This window comes from Pezoporus wallicus, unplaced genomic scaffold (assembly GCF_028554395.1).
Source record: "Pezoporus wallicus isolate ANWC-B61680 ecotype Strahan unplaced genomic scaffold, APGP_CSIRO_Pwel_v1 contig_7243, whole genome shotgun sequence".
NCBI lineage: Eukaryota > Metazoa > Chordata > Aves > Psittaciformes > Psittacidae > Pezoporus > Pezoporus wallicus.
In genome coordinates, this window is record NW_026641336.1 from 606,728 (window position 1) to 621,907 (window position 15,180).

At 41.6% G+C, this 15,180-nt stretch overlaps 1 protein-coding gene across 4 annotated transcripts in view; it reads right to left on the reverse strand.

Moving 5' to 3' along the window:
* The window catches only part of ECPAS (Ecm29 proteasome adaptor and scaffold), a 62,710-nt gene that overhangs the window by 28,008 nt on the left and 19,522 nt on the right, over positions 1–15,180 (reverse strand). For 2 of the 4 annotated variants that reach the window (XM_057423149.1, XM_057423148.1), the window contains exons 7-19: positions 14,766–14,905; positions 11,393–11,474; positions 11,020–11,139; positions 10,758–10,843; positions 10,435–10,513; positions 9,343–9,392; positions 8,771–8,837; positions 8,542–8,664; positions 7,323–7,426; positions 5,352–5,475; positions 2,706–2,786; positions 1,716–1,944; positions 1,091–1,182 (exon numbers count right to left, since the gene is read on the reverse strand). In XM_057423149.1, coding sequence (XP_057279132.1) covers positions 1,091–1,182; positions 1,716–1,944; positions 2,706–2,786; positions 5,352–5,475; positions 7,323–7,426; positions 8,542–8,664; positions 8,771–8,837; positions 9,343–9,392; positions 10,435–10,513; positions 10,758–10,843; positions 11,020–11,139; positions 11,393–11,474; positions 14,766–14,905 — 1,377 coding nt within the window. The remainder of the gene's footprint in view (positions 1–1,090; positions 1,183–1,715; positions 1,945–2,705; positions 2,787–5,351; positions 5,476–7,322; positions 7,427–8,541; positions 8,665–8,770; positions 8,838–9,342; positions 9,393–10,434; positions 10,514–10,757; positions 10,844–11,019; positions 11,140–11,392; positions 11,475–14,765; positions 14,906–15,180) is intronic. The other 2 variants (XM_057423151.1, XM_057423150.1) reach the window with 2 other exon arrangements.

Here is a 15,180-nt window from a genome sequence, read left to right on the forward strand (position 1 = left end):
ATATAATGCAACAAACTCATGTGAAAAATTTGTGCCATCACAAAGGCAGCAAAAATGATCCAAGCAAACAAGAAACGAGATCTGTCAGGCTCATGAAACATAACTCTTAAGTTCAACTCAAGACATATATCAGATAACACAGCTGACTTCTAACAACCTCCTGGACCTGATCCTTCCACTTGGCAAAGTGAAATATCCTAAAGGATGCTTCACAACAGTATTTCTGGAATGAAGTACTATCAGTTACCACACCTAGAAGCTTTATTTTGCTAATGTATACCAGGCCAAAGAAAAATCAGGTTTTTCTCCAAAAAATACACAATACTGAAATGGAGAATGTTTAAATCCTCTAAGGTTCATACCTGCACTTAAATGAGATGTGGTAAACTGTATACAGTGCAATGCAGCACAGATATCAGCAGGAGAAATTATTGTAACACATTCTAATTTTTCTTTAATGCAACCAAGCATTATTTTCTGCCAGATTCCCAATGAAATTGAAGGCAACCTGTAAGAGCTTAGCAAATCCTGGATGCTTGAAGCAAACCATGAAAAAACAAGAAGCTGCCTGAGAAGAGAATCTAGAGAAAGCAGAATTATCTTTGGCTTATTCTCAAACAGGTTCCAGTTTATCTTTTTTTGTTTGTTTGAGGCTAATAAAAACATAAAATCACCTCTACAGAAAGGGCTCTAAAACAATTAAGGATCTAACTGATCTCATTTTCCGAAAAGTCACTCACATCTTCCCACTGGAAGAATTCTGTTTTCAGTTTTCTTGTACTGTTTAATGGATCTTCTGATCAAGGGGAAAAACTGACTGACTATACCAACAGGATCCATGACAGATTACCCTGAAGATATAGGTCAGTTAACAAAACTGGTAAAACAAAAGAATCAAAACATAGCTTCCCCATCCTGCTACATACAACATTTCATGAAGTGTTGGCTCTAAGTAGAAATACCAGATTTTAAAATAAGTGCATACTTGGAAATAATACTCCATTCCACCATGGGAAAATGCCAGGTTTTGCTAATGCCAAACCCACTCCACCCTCAGAAATAAACCAAAATATGTAAATTTTCAATATACCTTTATCCAATCCATTTTGTCTACAAATCTGGTGGCTAGTTTTTCTGGATACACTGAAACAACTTCTAGAAGACAATACATGACTGGCAAACCTAAAGAGTAATTAAAGAATCAGGTTATTAAACAATCGCAGTATTTACAACAATCTAGCAGTGATAAAAAGAGGTTAAGAAGTATCAGGCATTTGAAAGCATTCATTTGCAATTCATTAGAGATAACAAACAATATGGAATAATAGGGTATATTTTTTCTCAGAAATATTAGGGAAACAGAAGCAAAAATTCTGGTAACAATTTGTTCTAAAGGCATCAAGTGATTTAAGACTACACTTGTCACAGATACGCTATTATCAGAGTGAGGAAGACAGCATTCACTGGTTATAGCTGTTACGGCAGCAGCCTCACAATTGTCTTTTTTTTTTAAAGCATTTAAAGCTGCAATTCTGTGGTCCTGCTTTCTCCTACCTACAAAGCAGCACAGAAGAGAATAAGTTTAAACTGAAGAACATATAGTCAGCGTTGCAGCTCAGTCAGTCCTGCAGCCAAGCTCAAAGCACTGAACATGGCAACTCACTTCTAGCAAGAGAAGATTTTTCTTCAAGCTAATACTGCACAAAGATTCTTACCTCCAACATTAGTTAACAGCTGCTGAAGAAGGCCAATATACGTATGTACAGGGTTGGTTTCTACACTTTTTGAAGAGGAGGAGGAAGATAAAGATACGTGGTTGCCAGACATGAGGTTTCTTATGTAACGTCCAATGGCTGGAGCTTGATCTTGCATATCTGCCAAGCTTTGCGAGGTTGGCACCACACCTGCACTGTGAGCAAGACACATCCGCAGATACAGAACTATCTAAGTACAGAACAGAAAAACACAGGATACTGAGTGCAAGAGCACTGGGAAACAACATGGAGAAGACAAAATAGAAGAGCAGGGAATATGCTACATTTAATGTAACCAAAACAAGAGAGTTTCTTCTTTAATCAAATCTAGACAGAAAAGTCAGCATGGAAACAGGAACAAATAGAAAGTGTAACAAATCTTACAAAGAATTTCTGCAATATGCCTGTGCAAGCAGACAACCCTACGGTGCCTGCATCACTCTCAGATGATTAAATCATACACAGATTTTTGGTTTATCATCATCAGCTGATGCAACCCCTTTGCGGGTGGTTCAGCCTGTCCCCTATACAATCTGGCATTCATATGCAACCCAAAGCATGGTTAATACAGACCAGGCATCACAGCTGAGCATGATGCGTACAGCATGTGCGTACAGATCACTGAAGCCAGGGAATCTGCTATGAAAAGAACAGCCCCACGGAGCATAATGGGACTTTTAAACCTGACTGCCCGTTTCTCCCTCTGACAAGCTATTACATTAGGTATGCCACAGAAGGCAGTGGAGCAGCACTCTCAGGGACTTTCCTCCCAACCCTCCCCGAAAATCCTGTTCAGACAGAAAAGGGATGGAGAGTTAATCCCAACATCTGTTCAAAGAGGAAATTTAGAACGTAAAACATAGGGTGACTTACGGTAACTGTTAGCTTCTTACACTGTCCTGTAAATAAATTACGGTATACATATATAAGGAAGTAAATCCAGACACTTACCTCACCAAATGTGGCAGGATTGAAAGGCAATGATGCAGTCCCAGTTGTATATTTAGCTGGAGTTTTCATTTGGTGAGAGGCCTAAACAACAGCACATATATTAAGAGCGGAACATTCAGACCCACAAACAGCAGAAATGTCAGAAAGATCAGTGAAGTTTTGCTGACATAACTATCCTCCACTTAGCAACTGAAAAAGTACAACAGTTCTATGACAATGAAGGGCACAGAGCACTTGGTAATAGTAGTTTAGGTCCATCAACTTCACATCCCTATCAACTCAAAGTGGAAACCGAATTTGCGAGAGAGAACAGCAGGGGAGGATGGAGGACAACATTAGAATCATAGAATAGTTAGGGTTGGAAAGGACCTTAAAATAATCCAGTTCTAATCCCCCTGCCATGGGCAGGGACACCTCACACTAAACCATGTCACCCAAGGCTCTGTCCAACCTGGCCTTGAACACCACCAGGGATGAAGCATTTGCAACTTCCCTGAGCAACCCATTCCAGGGCCCCACCACACTAACAGGAAAGAACTTCCTCCTTATAATCAATCTCTAAACTTCCCCTGTTTAAGTTTTAACCTGTTACCCCTTGTCCTACAGTCCCTAATGAAGAGTCTTTCCCCAGCATCCTTGTAGGCCCCCTTCAGATACTGGAAGGCTGCTATGAGGTCTCCATGCAGTCTTCTCCAGGCTGAACAGCCCCAACTTTCTCAGCCCGTCTTCCTATAGCAGGTGCTCCAGCCCCAGTCATCCTCATGGCCCTCCTCTGGACTTGTTCCAACAGTTCCATGTCCTTTTTATGTTGAGGACACCAGAACTGCACACAATATTCCAAATGAGGTCTCACAAGAGTAGAGTAGAGGGGCAGGATCACCTCCTTTGACCTGCTGGTCACGCTCCTTTTGATGCCGCCCAGGATACGGCTGGCTTTCTGGGCTGCAAGCACAACATTCTTTCTTCCCTTCAGGAGGAAAAATGAATTGCCTTAGAATTTAAAAACAAAATACCTCATGAACTTCCAAACTCTGAGGTGCCCCAGCTGACAGCCAGCCAGGAAGCCTGCAGACAGCAGCTTTGCCCACAAAGGCTGTGGAGCAGTCAGGCTTCCCTAGTACAGGAAGTGGGAACCCTGTGCCGCACCAGCCAAGCCCAGGGAGTCAGCCAGACACTGCCACCTGCAAAGTAGAAGGCTGCTGCAGCTAGTGACCAACTCCTTTCCATGGAAATGTTAGCTCTGACAAGCAGGCATATTCCAGCAAGAAACCATACAAACAGAAGGTTTCCAGTAACTCCCACTGCAAACGCTGCAGAAAAGCATGTCTGTTCTCTGGGCAATACACACCTAAGTTCTCGGGCTGGCTTCAGCAAGGCAGCCTTGCATCTGAATAAACACACAAGGCCGTTGCACAGAACTCAGACTCTCATCTTTCTGAACACACACAGATCTTTTGCTTCACAGTAACTTCAATGACATCCAGAACCATCAGTGAAAACCTGAATTAGGGAACCAGAAGATGGCTCCCTTGAAGAATGGATTCCCATCCACACCCAGCATATCAGGTCCTACTCTTTCATATATACCATCTTGCAGAGAGAGAGAAAGATGATGCTAACTTGTGCAGGAAGTCATTTTGTACTCAGCCTGCTGTGCCAAGCAACGTATACAAACTTCTCAAACATCTCCAACACTCACAGATTATTCATGATATGTGAAAATTCACACTTTGAGATAACTAACCAAAGAAATGTACCTTGAGGAGTGTGGGAATCTTGTTTTTCCCATTAGGGATTAAACTAGGCTGATCCACAGCTATTTAGTGACATTACATAAGTAAAGAAAAATTTAAAAATTAACCACAAGGAGAAGTCATTTAACAGTGTTATCTAAAACTCAATCTTGGTTTCTTTTTTCTTTTTTTTTTTGCATATATTTGAATAACCAGTACTTTGGACAAACACAAGGTTTTTCATAAAGCTTCAAATACTTCATACACCAGCAAAGTATACCAGCAGAGTACACCAGCAAAGTACACTACATTCCATAAGGAATCTCTCAGGTAAGAGTTCAAGTGGTACAGGTTTTGGCAAATCATTCCCCTAGAGTTCTGAAAGGCCGTTTAAATGGCCATTATTTCCACAAATTAAAATTAAAATAAATAATTAAGTATTTAAAGTAAACAAACCACACTTCTTCATTTGTTCCAGTATCTCCTTTCCTAGTCTGGAAGTTTTTTCCTGTTTTAAGCACAATATTATTTTTCACTAGCCCAACCAGAGAATGATCTTCCCATCTTTTCACAAACATGTCTGTGAGCAACCGTGCTGGATTATGACCCTTGAACACTGGATTCCTTTTTCCACACATCTTCTGCACAAACAGCATCAAAGCAAAATAAGCTCTTTGTTAAAGGATCTGTCTCCTTATTACTTAACACTTGGATCTCTTGCAATTATTGCCAGCAGAAGGTAACAATGATTGCTAATCTTGGCAAAGCAGTAACATGTGTGGTCTTCAATGCGATTTTCCCTAACTTTACTCCTCAGGGGGGATGAGGGAGATGGATACAGGGAAGACCACACTTATTACACACCGGAGCATCAGACATATACGTGTCATTTACAGGGACAGAAGCACCATACCTTATCTTGAATGTAATGGACCATTTCAGGGAACAAAGGCATCTGCTTCCTAGAACTCTCCTTTTCATTTTTACCAGGAAATGTTCTCAGCACCTGCTGAGCTTCTCCATGTACCTCCTCCCTCCTTTCAGAAGAAATGATAGTGAACAGACGTTATTTGCACAGAACAAATGGCCTTTAATGAGCAGTAAGATATCTTGGGATGCTGGAGGATACAGAACAGCTTTTAAATAAGATTTTTTTATTTTTTTATTTTTTTAAGGAAGGGGAAAAAACCTTTGTTAAATACAGGTGGAGGGGTAAAAGAGGGGGAAGAAAAAGATTAGCTTTTGCAAAACAGTTTGCATCAGCCCACTTCTGTTCTTCTTATATCCTGCTAGTGTTTTACCACCAGTTCCTGACTACCACATACTTGTTTTCCTACCTGCTCCTCCTCCCCATCACTTCCTATATTGAAGCTTCAGCTGACACATACTAGGTTTATGGTTATCTACTTAGCAGCAGATCAACTCCTGAAACAGTGCCAATATTGTAATGACAGAGGAATTTGTTGCAATTGATACACTTAGCCTTTCTTAGTTACAAGGAACTCACAAAAAAACCTTGAACAATTAAAGCAAGTTGGGAAAAGCCGCACCACTTAAACTGCAGTAATAGAAAACTGCAAATGAAATGACTGATGTAATTTAATGAGTCAATTACTCCTCAGCAGAATGGAAACTTTCACAAGTACATGCTCCTCACACTTCGCAAATACAGGCTAGAAGTAGACTGATAGAATTTGCCAAGAAAAATAACTTCTAGCTACTGTAAAGGTGATTTCACTTAATTCGGTTTTACCTCACAGTTGCAACTGATCATTAATACAAAATGCTTTACCAACAGCAGTCTCTGATCAGTCAGCAGACTCGGAATCTGAGCCAAAGGTGACCATAAGGCACAATAACAAATCTCCACAGAACTGTCCAAGAATGCTCCTATGTAAAGGTTAATTTCCAAATTATCATACTTTATTTTCAATGAGTTTTTATATACATACCTACTTAACCACATACACACACACATATATATATATATTCTATTATATATAATAGAATCATAGAACAGTTTGGGTTGGAAGAGACATTAACAATCATCTAGTTCCCACCCTCCTGCCATGGGCACAGACACCTTCCACGACCAGGTTTCTCAAAGACCTCTCCAACCTGGCCTTGAACACTGCCAGGGCCACACCCTCCCTGGGCAACCTGTGCCAGGGCCTCACCACCCTCACAGAAAAGAGCTTCTTCCTAATGTCTAATCTAAATCTACCCTTTGTCAGTTTAAAGCCATTACTACTTGCCCTGTCACTACATGCGCTTTGTAAAGAGTCCCTCTCCAGCCTTCCTGTAGGCACCCTTTAGGGACTGGAAGACTGCTCTAAGGTCTCCCTGGAGCCTTCTCTTCTCTGAGCTAAACAAGACCAACTCTCTCAGTCTGTCTTCATAGAAGAGGTGCTCCAGCCCTCTGATCATCTTCATGGTCTCCTCTGGGCTCACTCTAACAGCTCCATGCCTTTCTTGTGTTGGGGCCCCAGAGCTGAACACAGTACTGCAGGTGGGGTCTCACAAGAGCAGAGTAGAGGGGAAGAATCACCTCCCTCAACCTGCTGGGCACACCTCTTCTGATGCAGACCAGAATACGATTGACTTTCTTCAAGTTCATGTTAAGGACAAGCAACACCCTCAAGTTCTTCTCCTCCGGGCTGCTCTCAATCTATTCTCCGCTCAGCCTGTATTTGTGTTGCTTGGGATTGCCCCTATCCAGGTGCAGGACCTTGAACTTGGCCTTGTTGAACTTTGTGAGGTTTGCACAGGCCCACCTCTCAAGGATTCATATATGCATTCACATTGCATCCAAATATATAGTGGATGCAAACACAGATATGTGTGTGTATATATGTGAAAATAACTTCAAAGGAAAAGAACTTACGGGTCTCCTGCAGCTAACAGGAGTAAGTATCTGGATGGGATATGATTCGGAGGGAACACTGTGCTAGCAAATTTCACAGCCACTTGACGTACTTGAACTTCAGGCTTAAAGAGAAGAGACACAGGCATACTGTTAAGTTTTAAATGAACACACTAATGACCAATTACCACTTGTAAATCATCAGTCATCTGTTTTGTCCTCTGGTACCAACATCACTCAGAGTTTGAACATTTTTAAACACTGTTCTTGCTAACTCTTTATATGGCAGGAGACAGAAAAGCAAGCTTCTCATACATACACAAATGAAGAATGAAATGTTCTATTAAATACATGCACATTTTGTGAAACTATAAATATTGATTATTGCTATTTCTTAGACATCTGTAATGCCCCACCCAGGCAGTTCTGACATCATCTACCTACACAAAACAGAGCTGCATTTAGAAGCAGTACAGCTTCATAAGAGGTGGAAAAGAAACATTAGCTTAGAGTCATTGATCTCTCTACTGGGTTCAGATAGTCACAAAAGGGTATTGCCCGGACAGCCAGATCACTCAAGCACCCAGGCACAACAGATCATGAAAATATATTCTTACACAGTTACTAGTGCCACCACTAGAAATACATACACCTCCACAGTTTCCCTGAGCACCCATGCAAACACAGAGAATACAAAAAATACTCTTTCTGAAAACCCAGACCTCTGGGAATTCTGAACACAAACACGATACTCAGTGAAGTAAGAGAGTAGTGAAGTGTGATTTCCTCTGGATTAGCATCTCATGGATGAGTTCCTAAAGAGTTCTTTTATAATGTTAGAAATCATACCACACAGAAATCCCAGCTAAACAGTGAATGATCCTTTCTACCTAACTCTTGCTTTCAGAAAACATTTCACAAGACACTGTCCTTGAGGCAGCTCCTTCTCAGAGTTTTCTTAGGAGACTGAAAAAGCATACAGCATAATCACAACAACTTTGTTTCTGCAAAACAGAACACAAATGGAAAACTGCACTGCCACCCTTCTTGCAGCCACTGTACAGTATTAAAAATACTTCATCTGAGCATGCACACACTTCCCCTTCTCCCAGACAGGCCAATACATTCAGTAAGAAAAAGACCTGTTCTAAAAGTATAGGAAAAGTGACAGAAAAAAGGAAAACAATTCATAGCACTTTTTTTTTTTTAACGTACTTAATTTTGACTCAATTGAAAATACCTTTATTAAATAAGAAGCAACAAGAACTTCCATCAGGGTACGCTGGGCTCCTTCCAAGTTAGTGTACGCTCCAACCATCATAGACAAAGCCTCCTGAATGGCAAGCCTAGTATCAGCATCTTCCTGCAATACAAAAACAAGAGTTTTCACTTCACAATGTACAGTGACAAGAATTAAGCAAAACCAGTACAAAATCCTAGCAATTCCCCAAAGCCCTGTGAGCACCCACCTTACATAAAGCTTCAAAAAACTGTTGTACCAGTGCAATGTCCTTAGTGAAGAGCTGAGGCATTCGGCTGAAACAAGATATTTTCATTCATGAAGTTTTTTTGGTTTTTTTTAAATCGAAATGCTTCACATCTCATTGGTCTTACCCCTCATCCCACATTTTATTTGTCAAACAAATCTGCCAGTTTGTTTCCAAACTAAACACAGTTTGGAAAGTGACGTATTCTATGAACAATCACTCATATTACCAATGTAACATTGAAAAAAACACACTTGTCTAGTTTCATGTCCTCTGGTCTTTGCTGTACATTCCTTAAAATTATGGCAATCCAGAAAAGTGGATTAATTCTGTGCATAATTCATGAGCTGCCATTAATCACTGCTAGAGAAGCTATCGGCTAAAAACATATTTCTTTCTACAACTTTGGAGATGTCACAAGAAGAATGCTTTTCTTTGCACTGTACACTCAATAGCAAAATTGGCAGATGGCATGAAGCTTGCTGCTGATAAATTAACAGCTTGCTCTGGAAAAATGAATCAATGTCCCATTCCTTAAATGGAGCTTCAGTTACCTTGAGAGCTTTCCAACCGCTGAATACGCCATTGAGAGCAGTTTTGAATCCTTGAATGATAAAACAATAAATAAAATTGAGAAAAACCAGGAATACACAAAGGCACATCTCTTATAATTAAACATTTATTTTAAATCCTGTCTTCAAAATGCTCAAACAGGCTTTCATGGGCAAAGAATCCTGGAACATCAAATGAACTGTATCCAAGAACAAAAGCATTAGATAGTAACAGAGGGAGCGTGCTCTTCCACAAAAAACAGAAAATTGCAAATGGAGACAAAGTTTACATCTTCCTTCTCATCTCAGCTAATCATATTTTATTTCAAGAGACGCAGTAATCAGATTCAGCAACTATATGAAACCGTAGCAATGAGACAGATACCTTCCACTCGCCCTAAACAGCAGCTTTACACAAAGGAAGCTGTTTGCACAATGAATCCTGCAGATGACCAACGCAGCACACTTATACAGGGGCTTCGTTCTTCCTGAATACTTCCTGAATACTTCCCAATGGCAAGGGAAGCCCGCATATTCAAACACCAACTCAGGTCAGACGGTTATATCCAAGGATCAAAGCTGCAGAAGAGGTGATCTGCAACACCAGCCTTCATAAGATACATGAAAGAGTATCATGGGGAATGTGCTTTCCAAAATGACACTCTTTAGACCAGACTGGCATTTTCAGTTCTGTTTGTGCCGTGTTTCCCACAGCAATACTATCCCTGTACAGACAGAATGGAAGGATGTACAGGCAGACCTATACAGCTGCTTATCACAACGGGGTATACACACTGAGGCCCCTGTGTGCTCGAGAGTAATGAGTAACAGCAGCTAGATGCTACTGTATTATTTCCTGAGACTTTGCAAATAGTGTCTGAGAACCTATCCCTTATCTGTTAAGCAAATAAAAGAGTTTCCCTCTATAGCCTTTTTGCTTCTCTTCCAACAGAACTCCCTAAACGCTAACCTTTGATAGTCATCTAAGGCAACTACAAGAAAGAGATTTATCAGTTTCCATTATAAAGATATTTGTCTTTTGCTTGTATTCGTATCAAGAATTATAGCTCTAGAGTACAGAGCCTTTCAACTTACCTCTTTGTATTCATTGATCAGCTTTGTAAGTCCATTTAAAAGCATCGGGCCTAATGGCTTTATTTTACTTTCTGGACAACTGCAATTAGAGATACCAACAAACAAAACATTATCTTTTGCATCCCTCAGAAGTATCTTCTCACAGTATCTCAACTCTGTTAAGGTGAGAAATTACAGCTTAATGCATGCAACCACACACAGAGATATTTTAGGAATGAAGAAAAAACCCTACTTTCTATGTCCTTAGTCCAGTTACATATTTAGTGAACAGAGAGACTGCTGGGAAAATAGCTAAAAGACATCATGCTTTCTGAATTACTTACATGATACAAATATGATGCACAAACTGCAAGGACAGACTTCTCAGTTTTGCGTTTGTGTTTGCACCAAAGAGTCCATCATAAACCACCTGGCCAAAGGAATAAAGAGCAGATCACAGAGTGCCTGGCTTCACTTTTAAAGGTTTTCTAATTCCCCTTTGGCTTTGAACACTGTTGTAAGTTAGAGTGCTTCCTTTTCTTAACTGCTGGACGAACTATACTGTTAAGCTCATTAGGCAAAACAGCTTTGGAATGTAAGCATTACCTGAATATTAGCTGGGAACGTTTCTGCAGCTTGCCTGGATCGCAGAAGATGAGGAACTATCTTTAATTTAACACGGGTGCTGACTGACTCTCGTTTCATTTCTGGTTTCAGAACAGATCCCTGTCAGAAAGAGTTAATATAGTGCATCTTTGCACAGCAGTACTTTCTAAGTCAATTCAATTATATTTTGCAAATCAGAACACAATAGGACACACACAAAAAATTATTCAACAGCAAAAATGTTCAGTGAAAGCAGATATCAAAGGAAGGGATAGATTTAAGAGATATGTATGTCTTCTCCAACTAAAGTAAGGAAACTAAAATCACACCTTCTGAAATTAAGCAGCTATGCAATTCTGAAGGCAAATCTTACCTCCTTGGTTTTCAGTGGTATATCCCCAAGATACACTTTATACATTTTGTTGATGATAGCAGGATTGTTCCAGTCAATTACACTAAAGAAAAAAAACATTGAACACCAACATGTTAAGATCCTAAACTCCACTTTTTACAGTATATGCTTTAGAGCATTTAGCATCATATTCATATTCTTCAGAGATTTAATATATCTAGTTTGACATCTAATCACTCCTTCCACATCCATATAATACACAATCATAAAGAATGCGAAGTTATTACAAATTTCACCTGCAAATTTTGACAACAAAATTCTAAATAATTTGTGAGAAACCTGCATGCTTCCTTCTCTTCCACGGAAACAAGGCATATAAATCACGCCATCCTACTGATTGAATACAGAATGGTCACCTGTTAATAAACCTCTCCATGTTCCTGAAACCACCACAGAATGGTTTGGATTGAAAGGGACATTAAAGATCATCCAGTTCCAACCCCTGCCATGGACAGGGACACCTTCCACTAGACCAGGTTTCTCAAAGTCCCATCCAAGCTGGTCTTGAGCACTTCCAGCGATGGGGCAGCCAGCTTCTCTGGCAGCCTGCTCCAGTGCCTCACCAACCTCAGTGCTTTGACATTTAAATAGGGAAGAGGGTATTTTTAATTCTAGGACTATCTGATCCATCTAGGATCAGATGGCCTGGCACATCAGTCCCATAGAAGTGTAAGGCTCTAGTAGACACCGGTGCACAGTGTACCCTGATGCCATCAAGCTGTCAAGGGGTGGAACCCATTTAAATTTCTGGACCGACAGGAGGGTCCCAAGAGTTGACTGTACTGGAGGCTGAAATCAGCCTGACTGGGAAGAAGTGGCAAAAGCACCCCACTGTGATGGGTCTACAGGCTCCATACATCCTTGGCATAGAGTACCTCAGGAGAGGGTACTTCAAAGACCCAAAAGGGTACCAATGGGCTTCTGGTATTGCTGCTTTGGAGACTGAGGAAACTGAGCAGCTGTCCACCTTGCCTGGTCTCTCAGAAGATCCTTCTGTTTTGGGGTTGCTGAAAGTCAAAGAACAACAAGTGCCAATTGCGACCACAACAGTGCACCGGCGGCAGTATCGCACCAACCGAGACTCAGTGATTCCCATCTATCGACTGATCCGTAGACTGGAGAGTCAGGGGGTGATCAGCAGGACCCGCTCACCCTTCAATAGCCCCATATGGCCAGTGCGAAAGTCTAATGGAGAATGGAGACTAACAGTAGACTATCGCAGCCTGAGTGAAGTCACACCACCATTGAGTGCTGCCGTACCGGACATGCTAGAACTTCAGTACGAACTAGAGTCAAAGGCAGCCAAGCAGTATGCCACGACTGATATTGCCACCTGGTTGGTCAACATCAGAAGGATCTGCCAACAGGGCTGGCCCAGCCCAGTCAAAACTTTTACATATTGTAGAAGGGGATTAAGTTCCTGTGGTGCACATAAAGAATTTGCTGGGGAGAAAGTCTGGGTTATTCCTGCTTCACGTAAACACAAACCCACTCATGGGATTGCTTTTGCTCAGGGACGCACATATACTTTGGTGGGTAATGGGGGAAGATGCAGAAGCCCGATGTGTACCTCAAGGGGATTTGATTTTAGGGGAAAACAGCCAATGAACTCAATTGTATGCTGCTGCCTGCTGTGTAGCACTTTTATAGCCCACCAACTAGATGCCTTCAGGTCACCAGCAACTGGCCCCGACTTCCCTCCAACCATCATCCCAACAGAGAATGAACTTTAGCGAAACCAGACAAGCTCAGCAGTGAACAGATGAATTCCACAGTGTCATCAGCAGGCAATGATCCAACACTGCACACTCTTCTCTCCTGCTCTGAAAGACTGTTACAAGAGATGAAGCCTGACATCATGGACCAGATGAACTCAGCAGTTTTATAGGGATTGGTCCGTGCACTAAGGAATGATCTCTCTCTTTGTGTGTGTGTGTGTGTGTATATGCATATATTTATATGAGACAAGAGTGATGGTATATTGAAAAATGGGGGATGTGAGCACAACGTGAATGGTATGGAATAAGCGGTGGATACTTCTTAGTAGCTGGTTCAGTGCTGTGTTTTTGACTTTCACAGTATCACAGTATGCTAGAGATTGGAAGGGACCTCGAAAGATCATCTAGTCCAATCCCCCTGCTGGAGCAGGAACACCTAGATAATGTTACACAGGACTGTGTCCAGGCGGGTTTTGAATGTCTCCAGGGAAGGAGACTGTTCAACCTGGGAACAACACCGATAACACTGATGTTTTCAGTTGCTGCTAAGTCATGTTTACTCTGACGAAGGACTTTCTGAGCCTCATGCTCTGCTCTGCCAGGGAGGAGGGGAAGCTGGGAGGAAGCAGAGACAGGACACCTGACCCAAACTCACCAAAGGCGTATTCCATACCACAGCACGTCATGCCTAGTATATAAAATGGGGGCAGTTACCCAGAAGAGCTAGATCACTGCTCAGGTTGGGCTGGGTATCGGTCAGCGGGTGGTGAACGGTTGCATTCTCTTCCCTTATCATTACTATCATTGGTGGCAGCAGCAGTGGTTTTGTGTTACACCATAGTTAATGGACTGTTACGTTCTTTCGATTCTCTCCCCCATCCTTCCAGGAAGTGCAGAGAGGAAGAAGGAGGAGCGTGGAGGAGTGAGGGAGCAGCTGCATGGCTCTGAGTTACCAGCTGGGCTTGAACCACAACACTATTTCATCTTTGTCTCTCAGACAAACCTGTCTGCCCACAAATAATCATCTAATACTAGTTACTAATGAGATTGTTTGGAACACACGCACTTCCACCCAAAAAACATCCCACAGAAAACAAAAGCATATATGCTTTGACAAAACTGAAAGAGGGACTGAAGGTGAGCAAAATTTTAATAATGTAGAAAATGGTGGCTGCCAAACTTCCTAGACTATGGTCTACTCCACAATTACAGTCTCTTTACTTCCTTAATAAATTAAATGAAAGCATTTTTTTTCCAGCAGAGACAATATAGATAATTCAACCAGCTGTGATTCACTTACTAAGGTGTTATTGACCACTGACAGTCCATAGAGGGCAATTTGGAAACCAAGGAGTAAGAAAACGGCTCAAAAGCAATTCTAAAGATGACTGAAAACAGACAGCTAAAGGTGTCAGCTCCAGAGCCAAGTAACATCCCCAGCTGCAAGACTGGGCCACAGTGTTCCCAGCTCTGTGTGACTGCATGGCAGCTCCACAGGTATGCAGGGGACTGCAGCCTTCCTCCTTTCAGAGCAGTGTCTCTGGGGCACTATATTAACTGCAGCTAGCTTTGGCAGGAACACTAGCACCGTTTTTTTCCAAAGATCCAAACTGTACCTTTGTTTGCTCTTTAGTTCCAGGTCTGCAGCCGTGGCAACACTGTGTCTTGTATCACTGGAGGCTACAACCAGGTGTATAACAGCTTCAAGTTCAGGCACTTGCTCAGCTTCAATGAACTTCACTATACCCAGCTTACACTGTTCAACAGTGAGGAAAGTAAAGGCAGCGTTATTGACAAAAAAGTATGTCACAATAACCACAGCAGCTCAGCTGTCTCAAATGATGGCTTCTGCTTGCTAGGGCTATGTCCACAATCTCTCCATCTCTTTAGCAGCACCTTCTTTTTGCCTCCTCTCAAAGCAGTAAACTGGGTCAAAGTACCAGCATCACATACCAGCATCATATATCAAGTAGGGATACTTTACTGCTTCTCTGCTAAAAAAGAGACACTTCATCAACAGAAGAGTTTTGC